Source organism: Perognathus longimembris, chromosome 22 (assembly GCF_023159225.1).
Source record: "Perognathus longimembris pacificus isolate PPM17 chromosome 22, ASM2315922v1, whole genome shotgun sequence".
In the NCBI taxonomy this organism is placed as follows: domain Eukaryota; kingdom Metazoa; phylum Chordata; class Mammalia; order Rodentia; family Heteromyidae; genus Perognathus; species Perognathus longimembris.
In genome coordinates, this window is record NC_063182.1 from 9,460,573 (window position 1) to 9,486,085 (window position 25,513).

The 25,513-nt window shown below is 42.4% G+C and overlaps 1 protein-coding gene across 5 annotated transcripts; it reads left to right on the forward strand.

Annotated features, from left to right (window-relative positions):
• The first annotated feature begins 451 nt into the window (after positions 1-451).
• Positions 452-22,431, forward strand: Cdc25c (cell division cycle 25C). 5 transcript variants are annotated; one of them, XM_048331211.1, is made up of 13 exons: positions 452-892; positions 1,592-1,701; positions 3,990-4,035; positions 5,958-5,991; positions 6,312-6,395; positions 8,578-8,676; positions 11,130-11,285; positions 13,645-13,743; positions 15,423-15,485; positions 20,104-20,202; positions 20,977-21,110; positions 21,811-21,922; positions 22,112-22,431. In XM_048331211.1, exons 1-13 carry the CDS (start codon positions 720-722, stop codon positions 22,259-22,261), a joined length of 1,359 nt encoding a protein of 452 aa, XP_048187168.1. In that variant the 5' UTR covers positions 452-719; the 3' UTR covers positions 22,262-22,431. The 5 variants fall into 5 exon arrangements, with proteins under 5 accessions (XP_048187168.1, XP_048187169.1, XP_048187172.1 ...); XM_048331212.1 differs by having other exon boundaries at positions 1,592-1,686; XM_048331215.1 differs by lacking the exon at positions 21,811-21,922.
• The last annotated feature ends 3,082 nt before the right edge of the window (positions 22,432-25,513 follow it).

A 25,513-nucleotide genomic window follows, 5' to 3' on the forward strand; every position in this document is an offset into this window, starting at 1 on the left:
AAAAAAAAAAGCAAATAAAAAGAAACACCCTCCACTCCAAGTAACCCTGCCTAGCAGCACCCAAGGGAGTGATAGTCTTCAGAGGGAAGCAATTTAAATCTCCCGGGTTGGCTTGGCCAGAGAGTACAAAAAGTGGATGACGATTGGCCAGAGGGAGAGCCAATGGTGAGCCAGGCTCCCTGCGGATCCGCGAGTACTTCAGTAAACTGGCAGTTGGCCGAACCAATCGTCATCCTCCGGGGGCGGGACAAATCCTGTTTTTCCCCCCCCCCCCAGCAATATAAATGTACGGACCTACGGATTGGCTACGGCAGGAGGGCGGGATCTGGGAGCGCACGCGGGGATTGGCTGACGCGAACTACAGGCCGGCGGGGATAGGTGGTTGGGAGGGCGGAAGGTTTGAGTGCTCGTCTTCTGGCTGTGGAGAAGCATACTTGTGGTTTTCCTGTCTCTTTTTCTTCAGCTTTACACCCCCCCTTTTTTTTTTTAATTTAAATATTCTTTTCCTTTTCGTTCGTGTCTTCGCTTGTGTTCCGTCCCTGTACACCTTCCTTTCCCTAAAGGCAAATCTGAGTCCGAACTAGAGGTAAGCTCGCAGCCATTTTCGGCCCGGCAGCTCGGAGGCTCGGTGGGCGCCTCGGAGTCCAGTCGGAGCAGCTGGTCTGTGATGTTCTTCTCTTAGCTGGATTTTCTGTTTTCTTGGTGAAGACTTGGAGACCATGTCTACAGGACTCTCATCCACAGGAGAGGAGGAAAGGTCCGACCCAGGACCTCGTTTTAGGTCTAAACAGAGGAAGATGTTGCACCTTCTCTTGGAGAGAGACACTTCCTTCCCCAGCGGTTCAGATCTCCCCGGGTCTGGTGATGCTGCAAATCTAAGCATTTTGTCTGGGTAAATCCACTTTTATTTTTTATACCTTGTCTCCTTCACCTTTCCCAGCATGCTTGTTTCATTGTCCTAGCTCATGATCAGGGTTTAAGTCGCAGCTCTGCCCTTGTCTGTGTGAACCTTTGTCTTGAGCTCTCTTCTGTGAAATGGAAGTAATAATAGTTTCCTATCCCTTTAGGAATAATGCCCTCCTGTCTTGTGAGAATCAAGTCATGTGTCTGGGGAAAAAAAAAGACTGAAACCTCTGTTAGGGTATATGAGTTGGTCACTTTAAAGTTATTGTACTTGAAATTCTGGTCTTGTTGTGCCATTATATCTCACTAGCAAATAACTATTTTGAAAAATACTAGAGACTCCAGGGAGAAATCAAATATCCTGTTCCTGGACAGAACAGAGAGGATGTGTGGTGAAGTCAACAAACTTTGACCCTCATTGAAAACAATTATTTTTAAAAGAAGGCTGGAGGCATGGCTCAAGTGAACGCAAACCCTCATACTACCACCACCACCATTAAAAAAAAAAGTTTGTTTCCCAGTGACATAATGAAAAGCAATTATTTGAATACTTTTTATATTTTACAGTAGTTGTGGAGATAGTCATGGGGAAGTATTTCAAATGAAGATCACAGACCTTTGCTTTTTTTTTTTTTTAAAGGATATTACATACTAATGAGGATCTTGGTAAACTATTATATCTCAACAGAGGAACCCCAAAACGTTGCCTTGATCTGTCGAATCTTAGCAGTGGGGAGATGTCTGCCACGCAGCTTGCCATTTCTTCAGACCTTGATGAAACAGGTAGGAAGAAGGGAGGTAAAGGTCTTAATGAGAAGAAACGATAAGCTAATCAGATAGAAATGCGAGTGGGTGAAAGTAAGTAGAGGGGGCTGGGGATATAGCCTAGTGGCAAGAGTGCCTGCCTCGGATACACGAGGCCCTGGGTTCGATTCCCCAGCACCACATATACAGAAAACGGCCAGAAGCGGCGCTGTGGCTCAAGTGGCAGAGTGCTAGCCTTGAGCGGGAAGAAGCCAGGGACAGTGCTCAGGCCCTGAGTCCAAGGCCCAGGACTGGCCAAAAAAAAAAAAAGAAAGTAAGTAGAGAACCTATCTAGACAGCTGGAATTTTGTGGGTAATCAGGATGTTTTAGTGGAATGATTAAGTCAATGAGAAAAGGAAAAATACTAATAGGAGTTGCATTGCATTCGAAAAAGGTAGGCTCAAAGAAACAAATTTTGTTCACTAATTACTGGCAGGAATGAATGAATAGAGAGAAGTTGTTTTTTAGGTAGTGAGTACATTTCTTGTCATATTTATTACACCCTACCTCATTTTTCTTTCCCTTCCCTCGTTCAGGTAAGCATATATACACTATCCAGTGTACCAAAATCATGTACAGTAACCACATAGCGTATGCCAAAGGAAGTTCACCTAGTACATTAAACATAATGACAACAATAAAATCCTCCTGTTGCCGAGATAGGAGAAGTTTTTGTGCCTCGGTTTTAATCTCACTAGAGGCAAAGAAACTAACATAAAAAATAAAAAACCTTCTGACACTGGCATTGGCACTGGTGGCTCACACCTGTAATCTTAGCTGCTCAGGAGGCTGACAACTGAGAATCACAGTTCAAAGCTAATCCTGGGCAGTAAAGTCTATGAGACTCATATCCAGTAAACCACCCCAAATCCAGAAGCAGAGTGGTGCCTCAAAGTAGTAGAGCACTAACCTTGAGCAAAAAAGCTCAGAGACAGTGCCCAGGCCCAAGTGTGAGCCCCAGTACCAGTACACACACACACACACACACACCACACACACATACACGGAAATATTTTGCCATCTAGCCAGGCGTGGTGATGTACACTAATAAAATCTCAACTACTTAGGAGGCTGAGGCAGGAGGATTGCGAGCTCAAAGCCTGTCTGCCCTATTTAAAAAAGAAACGCAGGCTGGGAATGTGGCTTACTGGTAGAGTGCTTGCTTAGCCTGTATGAAGCCCTGGGTTCGATTCCTCAGTACCACCTAAACATAAAAGCCAGAAATGGCGCTGTGACTCAAGTGGGTAGAGTGCTAGCCTTGAGCAAGAGAAGCTCCAGTGCTCAAGCCCTGAGTTCAAGTCCTAGGACTGGCAAAAAAATAAAAAACACATTGTCAGGCTGGGTGTGGTTGCTCATATCTATAATCCTAGCTACTTGGGCAGTAGAGATCAGTAAGATTGTGGTTCCAAGATACTCTAAGTAAAAAGTTAGCAAGATCACCCCCTTCCACCTCAAGCTGCGCATGGTGGCAAGAAGCATAAATAGGAGGATCATGGCAAGCCCAGACCTCAACATGACACCCAATTTGAAAAATAATTAAAAGGATAAAGGATTGAGTGCTTGGCTCAAGAGGTAAAGTGCCTGCTGGTAAGGCCCTGAGTTCAAACCCTAGTAACTACGTGGTGGGGGTGGGGGGAGAGAAAGACAGACTTCGATGAATAGATTTATAGGTTTGTGCCCAAAATGAATGTTACACTAGTCAATCATTGTAATCTTTGTTTAATTTCCCTCCTTTTCTTCTTTTCCCTTTCCTTTCTTTTTCTCTTTCCTTTCTTTCTCTTTCTTCTCTTTTTCTCCTTTTGTTCTTTCTTTCTCCCTTTGTTTCTCTTTCTTTATCTCTCTCTTTCTTTTCCTTCCTTCCTTTCTTTCTCAAGTATTTGTCTGCCTGGGCTGGTGTGAAAGCTTGATTCTCAGATCTTAGCCTCTGAGTAGCTAGAATTACAGGTATGAGGCACTGGCTTCTGGCTAGTTTCAGATTTTTCGAGTGATAAACTTTCTATTCGATGCAAGAAAAAAAAATCCCTACATAAGTTTACATAGTGTGCTGTTACTCAGCATTTTTTCGCTTGATGGCACATGTAAATTCTTAAGTTCTCATAGTGTTTTCCCTTGTATCTTGTTTTTTTTTATTCCATAAAATGGGTACTGTTTGAGAATCTTTGTGTTCAAGAATTCACCCTTTGAAATTACTGTGGCTTACTGGTAATGAAGAAAATCAGAGAGGAAAGAAGGACGCATGCACAAGAATAATGTCTTCCTCTTCATGTCGATCTGATTGTAGGTCCCTCGCATTCTTCAAGCCCTCTGGAAGTACATTTAGCTGGAACGTAAGTTTTGTTGCTAAATGAATCCCTTGCTAAAGCCTTCCAGCACCAATCAAGGAATTTTATCCTATGTAGGCTCTGCAGAACGCAAAGCGTTTCACTTTGGGTTTAAGTGGACTTCACGGACTAGATTCTAACCTTGAACAGCTTTTAAGTTATCCTGATCTAAATGGTGTTGTGAAATGAAAGCTATTCTCATACACAATGAAAATTATCTTTAAAAAGTATAGAAAAATGACAGACTACACTGCTAGGAGTGCTTAGTGACTAAAGGTTCAGGGTCTAGAATGAGGGAGATTGGGTTCACTAATTCAGCTGTGACTGACAAGTTTCTTGGACTGCAGTTTCTTTATTCATAACCTAGAAATAACACTTCTCATAGTTATTGCCAGATACTTTGTTTGTTTGTTTGTGTGCTGGTCCAAGACCTTGAACTCAAGGTCTCAAGCTCTTCCTCAGTGAACTCAAGGTCTCAAGCTCTTCCTCAGTTTTCTTGCTCAGAGCTAAAATTTTACCACTTGAGCCATACCTCCATTATAGCATTTTGCTTGTTAGTTGGAGATGGAGTTTGTTGGGCTTTTCCTCCCAGGCTGACTTTGAACTGAGATCCTTAGATCTCAGCTTCCTTAGTAGCTTGAGCCACTGGTGTTCAGCTCTGGCATTTTATATCTGTTGCTATAACTACTATGGGTTCCTTGCTAGAAATCATAAAATGTCAAGAAATACAAACTCACCTTAAGCTATTTTTTAAAGTTATTGTAAATTGGCCATTTAAATCTTTTCAGAAGCAAGGTGCTGGTGGCTCATGCTTGTAATCCTAGCTACTCAGGAGTCTGAGGTCTGAGATCGCAGTTCAAAGCCAGCCTGGGCAGGAAAGTCTATGAGACTCTTATTTCCAATAACCCACCAAAAACTGGAAGTGGCACTGTGGCTCAAAGTGGTGGTGGTGGGGTGGACATACTGGGGCTTGAATTCAGGGCCTCTTGCTTGCTTGGCTTTTTCCACTCAAAACTGTTACTCTCTACCACTTGAGCCATACCTTCACTTCCAAAATGAGAGCTTTTTTCTCCAGGATGTCTTTGGAGTTCTTTTTTTTTGTTGTTGTTACCAGTTCTGTGGCTTGAATTCAGGGCTTGGGCACTGTCTCTTAGCTTTTTTTGCTCAAGGCTGTCATTCTACCACAGCTGTGCTTTTAGCTTTTTGGTGGTTAATTGGAAGTAAAAATCTTATGGATTTTCATGCCTGGGTTGGCTTTGAACCCCAGTCCTTAGAAGTCAGACTCCTGAGCTAGAATTACAGGTTTGCCAGTGTTGGGGTTTGAACTCAGGACCTGGGTTCTGTCCCTGAACCAGTTTGTACTCAAGGCTAGCACTCTAGCACTTGAGCCACAGTGCTACTTCTGGCTTTTTCTGAGTATATTGTTGGTGATAAGAGTCTCACAGACTTTCCTGCCTGGGTTGGCTTTGAACTGTGATCCTCAGATCTCAGTCTCCTGAGTAGCTAGGATTACAGGCATCAGCCACTGGGCCCTGGCTTGAACTTTTCTTGTTTTGTTTTGTTTTTGCCAATCCTGGGCCTCAGACTCAGGGCCTGAGCACTGTCCCTGGCTTCTTTTTGCTAACACTCTGCCACTTGAGCCACAGCGCCACTTCTGGCCGTTCTCTGTATATGTGGTGCTGGGGAATCAAACCCAGGGCTTCATGTATACAAGGCAAGCTCTCTTGCCACTAGACCATATTCCCAGCCCCTCGAACTTTTATATTTACCATTAAGAGTACTTTCTGTATCGTTACTAAAGAGACAAACCAACTATGATCAAAGCTCCTAGAATGGACAAAAGGAAAAACTGACTTGTCTCATCTGCTAAAAAAATAACCAAACAGTATTTAAGGCTTACCTAACTGGTGCTTTGTTTGAACCTGCAGGGATCATCACCAGAACCTTATGAAAGGCAACCCAGTGAGTAGCCCCTCTTTTGTGGGTTTGAGTTTGTTTCTTGGCTAAGAGGCAGAAGGATTCTTTTTTTTTTTTTTTTTTTTTTTTTTGGCCTGTCCTGGGGCTTGGACTCAGGGCCTGAGCACTGTCCCTGGCTTCTTTATGCTCAAGGCTAGCACTCTACCACTTGAGTCACAGCGCCCCTTTTGGCCTTTTATATATATGTGGTGCTGAGGAATTGAGGCAAGCACTCTTGTCACTAGGCCATATTCCCAGCCCGAGGCAGAAGGATTCTAACATATCTGTGGCTTATGAATAATGATGGATGTGTCTTTTAGGTACAGCTTCTTTGTAGCACACCAAATGCTTTGGATCATGGCCTTGGAAAGAAAGATTTGATGTGTAGTTTATTGACAAAGAAAGAAAATGTGAGTATTTAATCGAAACCTAGGAATATTCATGTTTTTTTCACTTTGAGGGAACTCATTTGTTTTGTTATGAGACCTAAAGCTGTGTGTGTGTGTGTGTGTGTGTGTGTGTGTGTGTGTGTGTGTATGTATTTATATATCTCAATATGTCAGACAAACTTGGGGGGAGGGAATATTTGTGTTTTGTTTTTTTGTTTTTATGTTTGTTTTGTTATGTTTTAACTCTAGGACAGAAACTGACCTCCAAGTCCTCCATAGCAGGACAAAAATTGCTGTTACTGTAAAGAATTTACACAAGTATAAATTGCATAACTTGATCACAGATTCTTAGCATTGATTTCATATGCAAGGATAGATTTCCTTTTTACTTTTGGAGCCGAGGATTGAACCTCTGGCCTTGCTCAAGCTAAACCTGTGCTCTACCTCTGAGCTATACTCCCAGCCCTATGTGTAGATTTCTTCATTTGTTATCTCCTATTAATCAAGCTGCTGTTTAGTCATTATTCTTAGGAAACCATGTTCCTGAGGCCATTTTTTAGTTGCCAAATGAAACTGCTTTTTCTTGAGCCACCTGACCATTTAAGATGAGTCAATAGATTCCTTAAACTAATCGTCTTTTGTAGCTATCTTTTTTCTTCTTTGCCTTCTGTCCTTTCTCTCAAGCCAGTGTGCTTCAAAGGTAGTTGCTGATTTTTTTTTTAATATTTGAAAGATACACCATTATATTTGGCTGTTTTGACTAGCTCACTCACTTTCTTTCTCTCGCTCTTTCCTTCCTTCCTTCCTTCCTTCCTTCCTTCCTTCCTTCCTTCCTTCCTTCCTTCCTTCCTTCCTTCCTTTGTTGGTCATAGGGCTTGAACTCAGGGCCTGGGCACTATCCTTGAGTTCTTTCACTCAAGACTAGTGCTCTACCACTTTGAGCCACAACTCCACTTCTTGGTTTTTGGTGGTTTATTGGAGATAAGAGTCTCATGGACTTTTCTGCCCAGGACGGCTTTGAACATTAATCCTCAGATCTCAGCCTCCTGAGTAGCTGGGATTACAGGCGTGAGTCACCAGCACCTGGCCTGATTAGCCTTTTCTTTATTTAGTACTATAGGTATTGTCTCCCTTTATAATTATCTTTTAAAATTTCAGCAATTCATCCCAAGCTGGTTTTTCCAGCTTTTTTAAAATAATAAATTAGTATCCTCTTGATCAAATCTATATTTCAGATATCAAATTCATATTATTTGTATTTTTATTTATATTTTGCTCGTCCTGGGGCTTGAACTCATGTCCTGAGCACTATCCCTGAGCCTCTTTGTGCTTAGGGCTAGTGCTCTACTGTTGTAAGGTAAATGTAGTTGGTGAGATACAGAGAAGCCACATTTTGAGAGGTCAAATTGGGAGTCTATTAGAAAGCTGGTGTCTGCATGCAGACTTCTGTCCCAAAGACCTGCAGCCCTGTGAATATACTTAACAATGTTAGAAAACCAAGCCATGAGATCAGGAGAGGAAAGATCAGAAAGTATCAACAACCCCAATCAACCCCAGTGGAAAGCTGAAGTAGGACGCCATGTTGACCAGAGGAGAGCCAGGAGACTGGACACAGTACACCAGGCCTGGCATAATGGCGTTTGAGCTGGCCTGACCCTCAAATAGGGTCAGGTCAGGGGACAGGGTCACAGGAAACTCGAGAGTCTCCCAAGTCAAGGCTTAGGACTGACACATCCAGTAACCTATCATCCAAGTCCCCACTCTGGCCTCTAGGAATTCAGGCATGCCCATCACCAGGGAGGTGGGACTTTCCCTTTCCTCCACCATGAAGACAAGATGGTGTCGTTTAAACTCAATTTCCTGTTCATTACATAGTATAGATGGTGCAGATTAGAGCTAACGTCACCACTTCACTGCCACTTGAACCACAGCCCCACTTCTGGCTTTTTCTGAGTAGTTTGTTGGAGATAAGAATCTCAGAGACTTTTCTGCCTGGGCTGGCTTCAAACTGTGATCCTCAGATCTCAGTCTCTGGAGTAGCTAGAATTATAGGCATGAGCTACCAGCACCCAGCTATTTGTATCTTTAGAATATACATTTAATATGTTTTGTAAGAGTTGTTCCAAGCTTGATCAAATGAAAAGTTTATGGCAGTGCTTATTAACATTCTCTTCCTCCAGTCAAGGCAGCTTTTCTTATTCAGGAAAACACCACTTTAAAATCCACGGAGTGGAAAGCATCTAGGAACCTGAGGTTTCAACGAAGACTAGGGGAGTCTCATGTATCTCCCCTTTCTCTGCTGGTGAGTCATTGAATATGATCATTAACAGTGAGTTGGGGGTATCATGTGCCATTGTATAGCAACTCTGGATTTGCAACTGATTTTTTCTAAGATGAAAAGAGATTGGACAAGTAAAGTTTGAGTAGAGAAAATTAAAGCAGGGAAAAATAAGAACCAGATGTCTTCTAATTTTTTTTTTGTTTAAGTTTAATGAGGAATCATTTTTTCTTTTTTTTTCCCCTTTTGTTTCTTTTTCTTTCTTCTTCTTTTTTTTTTTTTTTAAAAGGTTTTCCTTTTGAATTTGTTGTTGTTGCCCATAGTGGCTTTAAATTCCTGAGTTCTTGAACTCAAGTTATATTCCTGATTCCGCCTACTAAATAGCTGAGGTGACAGTTCCTCTCTCACTCCTTCCTTCCTTCTTCCCTCTCAACCTTCCTTCTTGTACCAGTTTAAACTCAGAATCTACTCTGATTAGGCAGGCACTCTACTGCTGAGCCACCTCACCAGCCATTTTTTCCCTATTTGTGCGTGTGTGTGGGGGTACTGGGACTTGAACTCAGGACTACTTTGCTTCTTTATTCATGGCTGGCACTAGTACTTGAACCACACCTTTCCTTGCTGGCTACTTGGAGGTAAGAGTCTTATAGACTTCACTTTTCTTCCCTGGCTGGCTTCAAACCTCCGTCCTCAGATCTCAGGCCTCCTGAGTAGCTAAATGTGAGCTACCAGTGCCACCAGTGTCCAGCCAGCTAGTGCTCTACTATTTGGGGCCAGAGCACCTCTTCCAGTTTTCTGGTGGTTAATTGGAGATAAGAATCTCACAGACTTTCCTGCCCAGGCTGGTTTTGAACCACGATCCTCAGATCTCAGCCTCCTGAGTAGGTAGGATTACAGGTATGAGCCACTGGCACCCAGCATTCAGATTCCTCTTTAGAAAGGTTACCAGAACTTAGAAGTTTTTTTTATGGTTGTTATTAAGGAGATGTTCACAGGGATTACAATTCCGTAAGTCAGGTAATGAGTATAATGCTTCTTAGATAATGTCACCCCTTCCTTTGCTTTCCTCCATTTTCTCCCTCCTGTCCCTGCCCACAAGTTGTTTAGTTCAGTTTTTACATAGTTTATATTGAATAGCATGACTACATTTGTTCACCCCACCTTCTTTGATTCCTATGCCCCCATAAGAATTTAGATTTTTTTTGAGTAATCCATTTCTTGTAGAATTTGTCATTATTTAAAAAGTTAGTAGACAAGTGAAATATTTTGTTTTACATTAAAAATAATTAAGTTGGGGCTGGGGATATGGCCTAGTGGCAAGAGCGCTTGCCTCCTATACTTGAAGCCCTGGGTTCGATTCCCCAGCACCACATATACAGAAAACAGCCAGAAGTGTCGCTGTGGCTCAAGTGGCAGAGTGCTAGCCTTGAGCAAAAAGAAGCCAGGGACAGTGCTCAGGCCCTGAGTCCAAGGCCCAGAACTGGCAATAAATAAATAAATAAATAAATAAATAAATAAATAAATAAATAAATAAGTTGGGTGCTGGTGGCTCATGCCTGTAATCTTTGTTACTCAGGAAGCTGAGATCTGAGGATCGTAGTGTGAGGCCAGCCCAGGCATAAAAGACCATAGGACTCTTACTCCCAGTTAACCACCAAAATTAAAACAAAACAGAACAGTGGCTTATGTGGTAGAGTACCTGTCTTGAGCGAAAAGCTAGGAGACAGTGCCCAGGCCCTAAATTCAAGCCCTAGTACCAGAAACAAAACAAAACGCAAAAACTAGTGGTGTCATGTGAGTGTATTAAACATTTTGAATTGTCTCTATCTTTTGATTATTGTGAGTAATGCTACTGTGAACGGAAGTATACAAATCTTGAGGAGTGTTTCAATAAGAGACTGCTTGCCTAGCAAACATAAGCTCCTGATTTCAAGCCCCAGGACCACACAAAAAATTATAAATATGTGGTACTGTTTTCAGTTCTTCTCTTTGTCTCTCTCTCTCTTTCTCTCCTCTCCTCTCTTTCTCTTATTTATTTATTTAGCCAGTCCTCAGGTTTAAACTCAGGGCCTGAGCTCTGTCCCTGAGCTTCTTTTGCTCAAGACTAGCACTCTACCACTTGAGCCACAGCGCCACTTCTGGACTTTTCTGTTTATATGGTGCTGAGGAATCCAACCCAGGGCTTTATGCATGTTAGGCAAGCACTCTACCACTAAGCCACATTCCCAGCCTCTTTTGTATATTTTAAGTCAATCTTTGTATATATTTTAAGGTAAGGTCCTAAATAGGCAATGGGAGGGTTTTTTGTTTGTTTGTTTGTTTTGTTTTGCTTGTTTTTGAGACAGGGTCTCAATATATGCCCGAGTAGTCTGGAATTTAGGATCCTCCTTCCTCAGCCTCTCATATTCTGGGAATATAAGCATAGGTCACCACATCCAGTTCAGAATATGTTTTAATATTGTTAATATACTTGACAGGACAGTGGCATCTTGGAAAATGAAATGAAATATCTAGGCAGTCCCATTACAGCAATTCCAAAGTTGGATAAAAATTCCATACTAGAAGACAACAAGATAGAAGAGATTTCAAGTGAATTGATGGCGTTTTCCTTGGAAGATGAAGAAGCCTCCAAGGTACAGCGCTATCTGATGATATCTTTGCGTTTTTCACATTTTATTTTTGAGTTGATTATATTGTGTGTCTAACATGTTTCAGCCACTGTACCAAATATTAACATTACAGAGGTTAAGAAGACATGGTTTTAGAGCTGGGAATAGTCTTGTGTGCCTGTAATCCCAGCATTTGAGAGATAGAAGCAGGAAGACTGAGTTTAAGACCAGCTTGGTTTACAAAGAGGGACCTTGTCTTGAAAACAAAAGTGAAAATAGACATGGCCATTAGTCTAAGGCCTGAGTCCAAGGCCCAGGATTGGCAAAAAAAAGTAAATCATTTATAAATTGACAACATAGCAAAAATTCTCCCTAAGATTGTTGTGAATATGAAAAATATTGTGTTTGTTCTCATCTCATGCATATGTATACACACATGAATAGTAGCTATTTGGTAAAGGATGTGTTGATTTGACTGTAATGTTAATTTGATAGTAGATATAGATTGCATGTATGACTTGAATTATGCAATATTTGTCCATTATACCTCAAATAAAACTGAAAAAAATTACTGTTTATATTATTCCACAAACTTTTTGTTGTTGTTGTTATTGTGGCTGGTATTGGGGCTTGAAATTAGGGCCTCATACTCTCCCTCAGTGTTTTTTGCTCATGGCTTGTGCTCTATCACTTGAATCATACCTTCCGTCTGACATTTGCTAGTTAATTGGAAATAGAGTTTCTCATGCTGTCTGCCTGGGCTTCTTTCAAACGGAACACATCAGACCTCAGCTAGAATGACAAATGTGAGCCATCAGCACCCAGCTCACAGGATACATTTTTAATTTCACTAATTGTACTTGAATATATTCTCCCTTATAAAAATTAAAACACAACACCTGAGGATAATTTGCATTACCTGGTCACCGTTCCCAGCCCTCACTGATAAGCAGTTTTGAGATTATCAGAGTTAGGGAGGAAAGTCAAGAGCATGTGTGTCATTGGGCATAATGGTTTGGAAAGGACCAGGAGCTGGACTGCTGCCTGAGTTCATAGCTCACCTATGCTACTTTATGACCCTGGATGAGTTATATGATCTTCTTGTGCCTCAAATTCTTAATCTGGAAAACAGAGATCATTCTAATACCTACTTCATAGGGCAGATGTAAGACTTGAACACCTTAATTACACATAAAGCATGTGGAATAATACTTGTTAATTCATTGTGCTTAATAAGGATAATGTGGTGTAAGTGCTTAATTACTATGGTACTTATATACTAAAATATTTGGAGATATGAAGAAAGCTAAACTTTAGGGATATTTAGTGGCTTTTATGTCCTCGCAAAAGTCAAAACTGAAGTAATCTGATGACTAAGGAGAATGTTTTTGTGAAAGTTTATTGTTTGTTTGGAGTGAGTGTGCACAGGGCCACATACAAGGAAAGGACTCGGCCACTAACTGGGTGAGGTAAATCAGTTATTATAGTCAAATTTCAATTCCTGTTAATGAATCGAATGTGATGTTAGTTAAAATGAAATCCTTTTGTTTTCAATTATGTTGAAAACGTGTGTAAAGTATATAGCTTTTATAAGCTATAAATATAGTACAGTAGATATAATTTAATCGTTCCTAACTGAAGATATCTCATAGTATTAGAAATATCATTCTGGATTGTAGAATATAGACAGTGTAGAGAAGTTGATTTAAAATGGATTGACCTAGGAAATGCTCTGAATCTTATTAAGAAACTAGGTGCCCATAACCAACCCTCCCCATCCCCCCAAAGAAAAAAAGCTGGGTGCTGGTGGCTCATGTCTGTAATCCTGACTTTCCTTTATTTCTGTGTTACTCTTCACAGTTCAGTATCTAATTGACTTGAATGGATATAGGGAATATGTGGCCTTTTATCAGGAGTCAAGGTTGTATCCCACCTAACTTTTAGATTTTACTAAAATAGGATTCTGGGCACTCAAATTACCAATATCTGCCATAACAGGCAAGGTAACTTAGGTGCTCAATAAATGCTGATTGATAGATCTTGTTGGAGGAGAGAGGTGAGGGTTGTGAGTTTTTAAAGATGTTACCCAGTAGGCTTTTTTTTTTTTTTGCCAGTCCTGGGGCTTGAACTCAGGGCCTGAGCACTGTCCCTGGCTTCTTTTTGCTCAAGGCTAGCACTCTGCCACTTGAGCCACAGCGCCACTTCTGGCTTTTTTGTTTATGTGGTGCTGAGAAATCGAACCCAGGTTGTCATGCATACTAGGCAAGCATTCTACCTCTAAGCCACATTCCCAGCCCTGCTTGCTTTTTTTTGTTTTTTGTTTTTTGTTTTTTTGACCTTTAACATAAGGATTTGGGAATAAGTGGGAATTTTGTCATTTCAGAACTTAAATCTAAAGAAGACAGTCTCTTCCTCGGACAATATCATTCAGATACTGGAGGATGATTCTAACCAGGGGCATCTGATTGGTGATTTCTCCAAAGTAAGTTTGGTTAAAACGTGTGTGTGTGTGTGTGTGTGTGTGTGTGTGTGTGTGACCCTGGCCCTGATGCTAAGCATTCTGACCCAATAGTTATACCCCAGCCCTCAGTTTTTTGAGACAGAGTCATACTATGTAGTCCTTGCTGAGATCACAGGCATACACCAGCATGCCTAGCTTTGCATTCTGTATTTTAGTCATTTTGCATTTCAACCTTGTCTTCTCTCTTTACAGAGGATGCTAGATGTAATTATGCATCCTCACTAAGTACTTTTTGTTGACCTGAAGATGTTCTGATGTTACATCTAGTCTTTAAGTCTTTCCAGGGAAAAAATACACAAAAAAAAACCCCACCCCAAACTCACTTTTTCTTTTTTTTGTTGTTGTTGCCAGTCTTGGGGCTTGAATTCAGGGCCTGAGCACTGTCCCTGGCTTCTTTTTGCTCAAGGCTAGCACTCTACCCCTTGAGCCACAGCACCTCTTCTGGCTTTTTCTGTTTATGTGGTGCTGGGGAATCGAACCCTGGGCTTCATGCATGCAAGGCAAGCACTCTACCACTAAGCCACATTCCCAGCCCCCAAACTCACCTTTTCATGTATGGCCAAATAAATTAATAGCTGTACATTGTTTAATTTTTGACTCGTATAATTTCTTTGTAAATCCTTTCATAGTATAATTTTTCTTTTTTGAACTAGTGCTGTGATTTGAACTCAAAGCCTTGCATTTAACCAGGCAAGTGTGGTATTCCTGTGCCGTACCTACAGTCTCTCCAGCCCTTCTTTGCACTGGTTATTTATTATTTTTTGGCCAGTCCTGGGGCTTGAACTCAGGGCCTGAGCACTGTCCCTGGCTTCTTTTTGCTCAAGGCTAGCACTCTGTCACTTAAGCCACAGTGTCACTTCTGGCTTTTTCTATATATGTGGTGCTTAGGAATGGAACCCAGGGCTAGAGGCAAGCTCTCTACCACTAGGCCATATTCCCAGCCCCATGCATTGGTTATTTTTTGAAATGGGGATCTGCTTTCTGCCCAGGTGCACCTGGATGCCAATTAGCTTATTTTAGGCTTTCTGTAGATAGGATAAAGGGCACACACTGCTGTGCTCAACTCTTTTTTTTTTTTTTTTGCCAGTCCTGGGGCTTGGACTCAGGGCCTGAGCCTGAGCACTGTCCCTGGCTTCTTTTTTGCTCAAGGCTAGCACTCTGCCACTTGAGCCACAGAGCCACTTCTGGTCGTTTTCTATATATGTGGTGCTGGGGAATCGAACCCAGGGCCTCATGTATATGAGGCAGGCACTCTTGCCACTAGGCCATATCCCCAGCCCTGTGCTCAACTCTTAGTTGAGAAGGGATCTCTAGAACTTTCTTGTCTTGCGTGGCCTCAAACCCTGATCCTCCCAATCTGAGTCTTCCAAGTAGCTAGGATTAGAGGTGTGAGCCGCTGGCTCCCAGCTTTCATTTTTTTCTTAGATACTCAGCATTTAGAACTCTGCATACATTCAAGATTAAATTGTTAGGATCAATTCTTAGAAACAGCATTGCTGTATGTACACTCTGTAGAGACCATTGAGTTTAGAAGTCTGCTGGGGTTCTTAGAATCACTTGGAAAGTACAATATTTGAGTCTTTGAACTTAAGCTTTGAAGAGAAACACTAGCTACTATTTCTGTTCTTGGGTATTTCTAGGTGTGTGTGCTGCCAACCATATCAGGGAGACACCAAGATCTGAAGTACGTCAACCCAGAAACAGTAAGCAGATTTTTGGAGATGATAACTGATTACATAAGCTACCATCTGATCTGTTCTGTCCCTAATATCCCCTCTCCAATTTTTATTTCTGTCATTAACACAGCTGTATTAACTGACTCTTTTTTATCTTTTTTATTTTTAATTCAACCAGTGATACATAATTTTAGAAAAGGAGTGGGCGGAAGAGGAAGAAAGGAAGGAGGGAAAGGATCAGAAAAGAAACACACAAAAAAAGAAAATAAATCATTCAATTAGACTAGTCAGAAATCCTGGCTTACATGTTATAAACCCGATTACACCTGTTACTGAGGGTAATTATTGTCTTTCACTTTCAGAGGTACTCAGTTTGTATAATTATATGGTCATACTACCCCAAATCTTGATCAAAAACAAACAAACAAACAAATGAAAAACAAGATCACAAGTTGAGAATCAGTGGCTGGTGCCTATAATCCTGGCTACTCATAAGACTGAGATCTGAAGATAGCAGTTTGAAGCCAGCCAGCCTGAGCCAGAACTGGGCTGGGGCTCAAGTGGTAAAGCAAAAAAGAAGCTTAGAAACAGTGTCCAGGCTTTGAGTTCAAGCCCCAGGACTAGCACCAAAAAAAAAGGAGGGTGGTGTATCACAGTGAACCTGCAGTATTACAATTAATTTAGTAAGATAATGAAAATGTCTCTCTATATGAATAAAAAGTCATTTTAATAGCTCTATAATGTTTTCTTTTTCTTTGTGTTTTTTTTTTTGGTGGGGGGGGCAGTCCTGGGACTTGGACTCAGGGCCTGAGCACTGTCCCTGGCTTCTTTTTGCTCAAGGCTAGCACTCTGCCACTTAAGCCACAGCACCACTTCTGGTCGTTTTCTATATATGTGGTGCTGGGGAATCGAACCCAGGGCCTCATGTATACGAGGCAAGCACTCTTGTCACTAGGCCATATTCCCAGCCCTATAATGTTTTCTTATACTGAAATCTATAGTTGATTTAACCAAACCCTTCTAATTTAATAGTTATTTCTAATATTTAGATAAACTAAAACAATGCTGAGATAAATATCAAATTGTTCCTCTATCTCTCTGACCTTGCTTACTATTTTGGGTGTGTGGGTGTGTGTGTGCGTGCGTGCGTGCGTGTGTGTGTGTGTGTTCAGGTACTGAGGCTTAAACTCTGGGTCTGCCTCTTGCTTAGCTTTTTCACTCAAGGCTGGCACTCTACTATTTGAGCCACAGCTCTACTCCATTTTGCTGGTTCATTGCAGATAAAAATCTCACCAACTTTTCTGCCCAGGGTGGCTTCAAAAAGCCAGCACCTATCTTCCGTGTGCTTTTACTTCAGATGTTAGAAGAGAAATTGCTGGGTCAAGGTGTAATTACATCCATTTCTTTGTTGATTCATTCACTTGGGGATTGAACTCTGGGCCTCAAGATTGCCAGGTAAGCCCTTTGCCACCTGAGCCACACCCTCAGTTCTTTTGCTTTTAGTTCGTTTATTTTTCAGATAGGATTTCATGCTAACTTTACCTAGGCTAGCTTCCACCCAACCCTCTTACCTCCACTTCTTGAGTACCTGGGATTACAGGCGAGCACTACCACACCTGACCTACATTTATTTTTATGTGTGTTTACAAAGCTTCCTCCAGAAATGCTGAACCAATTTATACATCTTCAGAGCTGATTTTCTTCCTTCCATATCCCTTCCTGAAAGACCTATTTTTTTTTAATAATAGCAGATGAAGACTCATTTCCTTTCTCTTATAAAATTGAGATCTCTAGCTACTAGCTACCACGTCTGCCACTGCAGAAGCTTTTTTTCCCTTTCTTCCTTTCTTTCTCTTTCCATCTTTATTTCTTTCTCTTTTGTTGTTCATGGGGCTTGAACTCAGGGCTTGGGCACTGTCCCTGAGCTTTTTGCTCAAGGCTAGCACTCTATCACTTTGAGCCATGTGGTCACCACTTGGTTTTGTGCTGTTTCATTGGAGATAAGCATCTCAGTCTTTCCTGCTTGGCCTGGCTTTGAACCAAGATCCTCAGATCTCATCCTCCTTGTAGCTAGGATTAGAGGCATGAGCCACCAATGCTTAGTCCTCCCCCCTTCCTTCCTTCCTTCCTTCCTTTTTCCCTTCCCCCTTCCCTTCCCTTCCCGCTTCCCTTCCCTTCCCTCTTATTTTTTTGTGCCAGTGTTGGGGCTTGAACTTGGGACCTAGAAGCAGTCCTTTAGCTTTTTTTTTTTTTTCTTCTTGCTTTTTTTTCCCTCGAGGCTAGTACTCTGCCACTTGAACCATAGTTTCACGTCTGGCTTTTTGGGGGTTAATTGGAGATGAGTCTCATGGACTTTCTTGCCTGGGCAGGAAATTGCAATCCTCAGATGTCGGCCTCCTGAGTTACTAGGATTACAGGTGTGAGCCACCAGTGCCTGACTCTGCAGAAGCTTCCTGACGGCTAACTCGAGCCAAGATTGCCCCTAGATGAGTAGCTTCAGTAAGATCTTGGTGTCCTTCCACTTTGAGCCGTTTTCGTTCTCCACAGAGGCCAATGCCATTTCATCCTCTTTTTTTTTTTTTTGGCCAGTCCTGGGCCTTGGACTCAGAGCCTGAGCACTGTCCCTGGCTTCCTTTTGCTCAAGGCTAGCACTCTGCCACTTGAGCCACAGCACCACTTCTGGCCGTTTTCTGTATATGTGGTGCTAGGGAATCGAACCCAGGGCCTCATGTATACAAGGCAAGCACTCTTGCCACTAGGCGGTATCCCCAGCCCCCCATTTCATCCTCTTATTTCTAGTGTGGCTGACTCCATTGCTCTGTTTCAAACACAGGGCAACTTTGTTCACCCACTTGAAAGCAATATGGCAGTTCCTTAAAAGACTAAACATAGGGGCTGGGAATATGGCCTAGTGGCAAGAGTGCTTGCCTCATATACATACATGAAGCCCTGGGTTCAATTCCCCAGCACCTCATATATAGAAAACGGCCAGGAGTGGCACTGTGGCTCAAGTGGCAGAGTGCTAGCCTTGAGCAAAAAGAAGCCAGGGACAGTGCTCAGGCCCTGAGTCCAAGGCCCAGGACTGGCAAAAAAAGAAAAAAAAAAGACTAAACATAGAGCTTCCCTATGACCCAGCAATCTCACTCTTGGGCACTTATCCAAATGATCACAAACCAGCCACAGGAAAGCCACTATCACAACATTGTTTACCATAGCTAAGGTGACCCTCGGTGGATGAATGGATCAGGAAAATGTGGTATATATACACAATGGAATTTTATGCTTCCATCAGAAAGAATGACATTAATAAGGGAATTAGTAAGGCTGTGGGAAGACTTGGAAAAAATTATATTAAGTGAAGTAAGCCAGGCCCAAAGAAACATGCGCTACATGGTTTCCCTCATTTGTAATAATTAGACTGTGCTTATAAATCTAGAAGGGAACCCAGTGGATAGTAAAAGACAGATTAGTACACAATTAAAGAGCACTCTACATATTCGCACAGTGAGAACAAAGGAAGATATTCTTAGGAGAGGATCACAGGGGCCCAATAGCTATGTGCATATATGATCATATAATATGATGCTTATCAAAACAAACTCCAAGAAATGGAAACAAGAGGCTTTTTATTGTACTGTTTGCAGTTGTGGGTTTTTTTTTTTTGTTTTGTTTTGTTTTTTTTTTTTGCCCCTTCTGGAGCTTGAGTGCTCCTCTGGCTTTTTTTGTTTACATGGTCCTGAGGAATCGAACCCAGGGCTTCATGCAAGCTAGGCAAGCACTCTACCACTAAGCCACATTCCCAGCCCTGCACTTCTTTTTTTCCTTTGGCTTATTCCCTTTTTGTCACTGTTGTGTTTTTTTTTTTATTTCTGTACACTTTATCTTGTATATAAATTAATCAGATTTGGGGAGGGGAAGGGAAAGCACAGAAATGGTGGAACAAAGGGTGAGCCAATTCAGCAGTGATACTCACTAGACACTATGTTAGAAATGAACTATACAACTGGGGGGGGCAGGGGGTATCGGGAGGGGAAAAAATGGGAGAAAACGAGGGAGGGGGTAACACAGTTCAAAAAGAAATGTGTAAGGTTTGTTACAGTAGATAGCCAATACAGGAGAACACCATGTGGTATTCAGGCAGGAGAGAATAGTTTATTCCCAGACTGCTGGCCTGTGGCTGAGATGATGCATGCTAGAGAGAAGGGCTGACCCACGAAGGGCCATGCCTTATCTAGGGCAGGGCAGCAGGTATGGCCAGGTAGGTGGATTGGATCTGACCTCAGAGAAGGGGGAGGTACCTGCCTCCAGGTGTGCCAGTTACCTAGGTAATGCAGGTCCTGCGCACAGGCTTAAACTGGTGGCTGGTATATGCGTGGAGCCCTCCCCGGGTGAGCCTTACAAAATGTACTCATGACTTATGGAACTATATGACCTGTACGTCTGTACAACTGTTCATCACTTAGGTAACATACATCACCTTTACAATAAAATTAGATAGATGATAGATACTTCAGGGGCTGTGTGTACTGTGGAATCTTGAATGAGTACCTAATGAATGTCTATGCACATAAAGGAGTATGTGATAAATATGTGTTATCTCTCAAGATAACAGTGATCAGTATAATCAACCATCATTTCTGTTCAGGTAGCTGCTTTACTATGCGGGAAGTTCCAGAGTTTGGTTGAGAAGTTTTTTATTATTGATTGCCGCTATCCATATGAGTACCTGGGAGGACACATCCAGGTGAGTTACATTAGCAGGGAGGGGCTAGACATGGGTCTTTATTGAGAAGAATCTGTGGACAAAGGGTTTTTTTTGTTTGTTTGTTTCTGTTTTTGTTCAGTCTGGAGCTTGAACTAGGGGTCTGGGCTCGATTCCTGAGCTTTTTTTGTTCAAGACTAGTGCTCACCACTTTGAAACACAGCACCATTTCTGGTTTTCTGGTGGTTAATTGGATATAAGAGTCTCATGGATTTTCCTGCCCGGGCTGGCTTTGAACCTCGATCCTCAGATCTCAGCCTCCTGAGTAGCTAGGATTACAGGTGTGAGCCACCAGCTTGGACAAAGGGTCTTATGAAATCTAAAACCAAGACAGAGATTAGTATATTTGAAGCACATTTATATTTTTAATTCTGTATACTTTAAAACAACTTATATTCCCTTTTCGTTCTCTACCAATGTTGCTCTTTTCTATAGGAGCTAAGGTCTTCTACTTGAAAATCAAAACAATCCAAGGACTAAAGTATTTTGCAAACATTTAATGCTCACAGACATTTCTGGCAATGTGATCTCTGTCCTGTGGGCAGTTCCGTTTTGTGAACGTCTATTGAGTATCTACTACATTCCAAGCTCTAGGCTAGCCCCAGGGCCGGCCCAGAGACATACTTAGATCCCTCTCCTGAAAGTCCTAGTTTTTCTACCCTAACTGTTCTAAGATGGTATCTTGGATATTTCTTTCAAGGATTGATGGTATATACAAGCTATTGTAGGAAAATTTACTAAAATTCTTTTCCACAGGGAGCCTTAAATTTATATAGTCACAAAGAACTGTATGACTTCTTTCTGAAGAAACCCATTGTCCCCTTGGATATCCAGAAAAGAATAATCATTGTGTTTCACTGTGAATTCTCCTCTGAGCGGGGCCCCCGAATGTGAGTATCTACATGAGTCAGAGTCTGTGGATCTTCATGGATCTTCATTTAGACTTCCCACTTTGGGCAGACTGAATGATGTTACAGAGCTTGAACAAATGTGTGTTTTTCTCTCTTGTTTTAAAATTATTGGGCTGGGAATGTGGCTTAGTGGTACAGGGCTTGCCTAGAATGCACAAAGCCCTGAGTTTGATTCCTTAGGACCACATAAACAGAAAAAGCTGGAAGTGACACTGTGAATCAAGTGGTAGAGTGCTAGCCTTGAGCAAAAAGAAGCTCAGGGACAGTGCTCAGGCCCTGAGTTCAAGCCCCAGGACTGGGGGGAAAATTATAGATTTCTATAATTCAGAAGTTTAGCTACTTGGGAGGCTGAGATTAGGAAGATTGTAGTTCAGGGTTAGCCCAGAAAAAAGATAGTAACACCTCATTCAAAAGATAAAAAATAGGCCTGGGCAAAAATTAAGGAGACTCTATCCAAAAAGTAATAAAGCAAAAGGGAGGAAGGCCTAGCTAAATGGTAGAATGCTTGCCTCGCAACTCAGGGCCTTAAGTACGCTAGGCAAACGCTGTACCACTGACCTGCATTCCCAGGCCTGAAGGTCCATTTAGAATTAGTAACTGTCAGTTTTTTCTCCTTCTCCCTACGAAGACTCAGGAGATCTTGACTGTTTCTTTCCCCTTATCTCCCTTTTCTCTAAAGGTGCCGTTCCCTGAGAGGAGAGGACAGGGCTCTGAACCAGTATCCTGTGCTGTATTACCCAGAGCTGTATATCCTCAAAGGGGGCTACAGAGACTTTTTCCCAGAATACATGGTAAAGAGCGGGGCATGGGAGAGCTTGGGCACAAGGAGAGCCAGATTCAGCTAGCAATTTCCAGGGGCTGCAAAGCCTTCTGAGAAGAAACTGATGTGCCTTCTTAGCAGCATCCTACAGTGTCTCTATTATCCTTAGAGGTAGAGTTCAGGAGTCCAGGAATCTCTTCATCTCTCTCCTACCTTTCAGGAGCTGTGTGAACCCCAGAGCTACTGCCCTATGCATCACCAAGACCATCAAGCTGAGCTGCTGAGATGTCAAAGCCAAAGCAAAGCTCAGGAAGGCGAGCGGCAACTCCGGGAGCAACTCGCCCTCCTGGTGAAGGATGTGAACCCATGAAGGTGGTTTAGTCACTGGCAGTGAAGAAGTCACCAAGAGACATTGGAGTGACCCTGTGGACACCATCTCTGTAGCTAAACCTAAGAATATTAAAAAGATGTCCACACACCAACAAGCTGCCTCACTAAGGAAATCCGAGGAGTAGGGAGTCCTTAGGTTTCAGTGGAACAGGTGGCCTTGACTTATGTAGAGATTTGTGTGGCTCCCAGGAACTAATACATTTCTCTTCCCAATTTCTTTCTAGCCAATTTTTTTTTTTCCTTCTTAGACTCCTGGTTTTCTCTTTGTGCTTCTCTCCTACCCTTTTCCCCCCCAAATGAAAAAAGTAAACATTTCAGAATAAGAACTGTGGCTGGGAATATGGCCTAGTGGCAAGAGTGCTTGCCTCACATACATGAGGCCCTGGGTTCGATTCCCCAGCACCACATATATGGAAAACTGCCAGAAGTGGCGTTGTGGCTCAAGTGGCAGAGTGCTAGCCTTGAACAAAAAGAAGACAGGGACAGTGCTCAGGCCCTGAGTCCAAGCCCCAGGACTGGCCAAAAAAACAAAACAAAACAAAAAAAGAATAAGAACTGTGGTTGTGAGCCCAGGTCTGCTCTTAGATCACCAAATTAAACTCCTTTAAAGGTCTGGGGATATTGTTCAGTTGTAAAGTGCTTGTCCACCATTCACCACTATCATTTGTAGTGTTGGGATTGAACCCAGCACTACAAAGAAAAAAAAGTTTTGGGGTTGGGAATATGGCCTAGTGGTAGAGTGCTTGCCTCGTATACATGAAGCCCTGGGTTTGATTCCTCAGTACCATTATATAGAAAAGGCCAGAAGTGGCAGTGTGGCTCAAGTTGGCAGAGTGCTAGCCTTGAGCAAAAAGAAGCCAGGGACAGTGCTCAGGCCTGGAGTTCAAGCCCCAGGACTGGCAAAAAAAAAAAAAAAAAAAAATTTTAAGGCTGAGATCTATGAATTCAAAGCTAGCCTGTGAAGGAAAAAGAATGAAACTCTTATCTCCAGTTAGCCATCAAAAAGCCAGAACTAGAGCTATGGCTTAAGTGGTAAAGTACCAGTCTTGAGCAAGGGTAAGTGCTTAGGCCCTGAGTTCAAGCCCTTGTCAAAGCACACACACACATGCACATATACACACAGTACACATACACACACTCTTAGACATAGAATTGGAATTATCACCAGATGCTGATGGCTCACGCCTGTCATCCTAGCTACTCAGGAGGCTGAGATCTGAGGATCATAGTTCAAAGCCAACCTGGGCAGGAGAGTCAGTGAGACTCATATCTCCAATAAACTACACAGAAAGCCGGAAGTGGCACTGTGGCTCAAGTGGTAAAGTGCTAGTCTTGAGCACAAAGAGGCACAAGACCAGAATCTGGGCCCTGAGTTCAAGCCCCATGACCAACAAAGAAGAAAGAAAAAGAATGTAACTATCTTTCTGCACAGTATAGGCCAAAGTGCTTTCCTGTAAATTAGTAGTTTTAATACTTTGAGCCCTGGAACATTGGCATCTTTTGAACTTGTTTGAAATGTTAAATCTCTACAGTTTACCTTTTATTTTAAGTCAGAACTTCTGAGGTTAGGACTCCAAAATTAAGGTTTTAAGTCGGCCTTTCCAGATGTTTTTGGTATGCTGAAGTTTGGGAACTATTGGTCTGTAATTAAGGAAAGTCTTTCAAATATTCTTTTTCTTTCTTTCTTTTCTTTTTTCTTTTTTTTTTTTTTTGCCAGTCCTGGGCCTTGAACTCAGGGCCTAGTCACTGTTCCAGGCTTCTTTTTGCCCAAGGCTAGCACTCAACCTCTTGAGCCACAGCACCACTTCTGGCTTTTTCTGTTTGTGTGGTGCTGAGGAATTGAACCCAGGGCTTCATGCATGCTAGGCAAGCACTCTACCGCTGAGCCACCTTAACTAGCCCTCAAACTATTCTTGAATTCTTTATGGTACTACATGCCTATACGACTGAAGCAGAGAAGGAGTTCAAGGTCATTCACATTGTGAACAACAGAACAACATAAAAATGTATTCTTAAGCTGTAGCCCAAGTGTTCCTTTTCTAGACATTCCCTGGAATGAGTTTACTCAGTGCCATGTGTCATCTGTTCTCAGAAAACCAAGATGGGGGCTGGGAATGTGGCTCACGTGGCAGAGTGCTAGCCTTGAGCAAAAGAAGCTCGGGGAAAATGCTCAGGTCCTTAGTTCAAGCCCCAGGACTGGCAAAAAAAGAAAACCAAGATGACTAGCATTCTCTGGGGTAGATGATTGATCTGAGTTGGGCTTATAATTTCCTCATCTGTACTGGAGGATTGACATTTTCCTGTTTCCCAAACTTCTCCATTCCATTTTATATCATGAAGACTTTAAGACTTGGGAGTAGAGATTTGTGGTTTATGAAGATAAGGAAAGAGGGGCTGGGAATATGGCCTAGTGGGCAAGAGTGCTTGTCTTGTATACATGAAGCCTTGGGTTCGATTTCTCAGCACCACATATATAGAAAAGGCTAGAAGTGGCGCTGTGGCTCAAGTGGCAGAGTGCTAGCCTTGAGCAAAAAGAAGCCAGGGTCAGTGCTCAGGCCCTGAGTCCAAGTACCAGGACTGGCCAATAAAAAAGAGAGAGAGAGAGAGGGGGCTTTTATTTGTGTTGTAAGGTACATGTCCTGCGTGGCCCAGCGTAGCTGAGGGATTGACAGAACTTGTCATTCTCTGGTGGTAACTTCATGCAGATAGCCCTGGACCGGGAAAGGTCTGGAATAGAATGGATGCAAAAAAAAAAAAAAAACAACTTCCTAGGTTCTGGAGTCTGCCGGCTACATTGTTGAAAGTGAGTGGGGCAGGAAGGAGTGTTAGAGCCACAGAGCCAGCAGCCCCGTCCCAGTCTGTTTCCGTGTTCTTGCCCTCAAGTGTTGTGTGCATGCCTCACGGCAGAGGGCGCTGCAGTATTCCCCAAGACAGCAGCGGAAGCCGGCAGCCTCCATCTAAGCAGCTGCTTGTGGGGATAAAAGCTACCTCCTAAGCCTTGGAACCCAGAGCCTGGGATAGGGGCGGCGGGTGGGGTAACTATATTAGGTAGAGGTGGCTGAGGGGAAAATGTGACTCGTGCTCCTTCCTCCCTGTAATTCAAAAACAAAAACAAAAACACCTTTTTCTTTTTAAAGTAGGGCTTAATTATCTACCTCATGAAGATCTCAAACCCAGAGTCTTTGTATCTCAACTTCCTGAGCATTGGGACTACAGGTGTGAACCACCACCA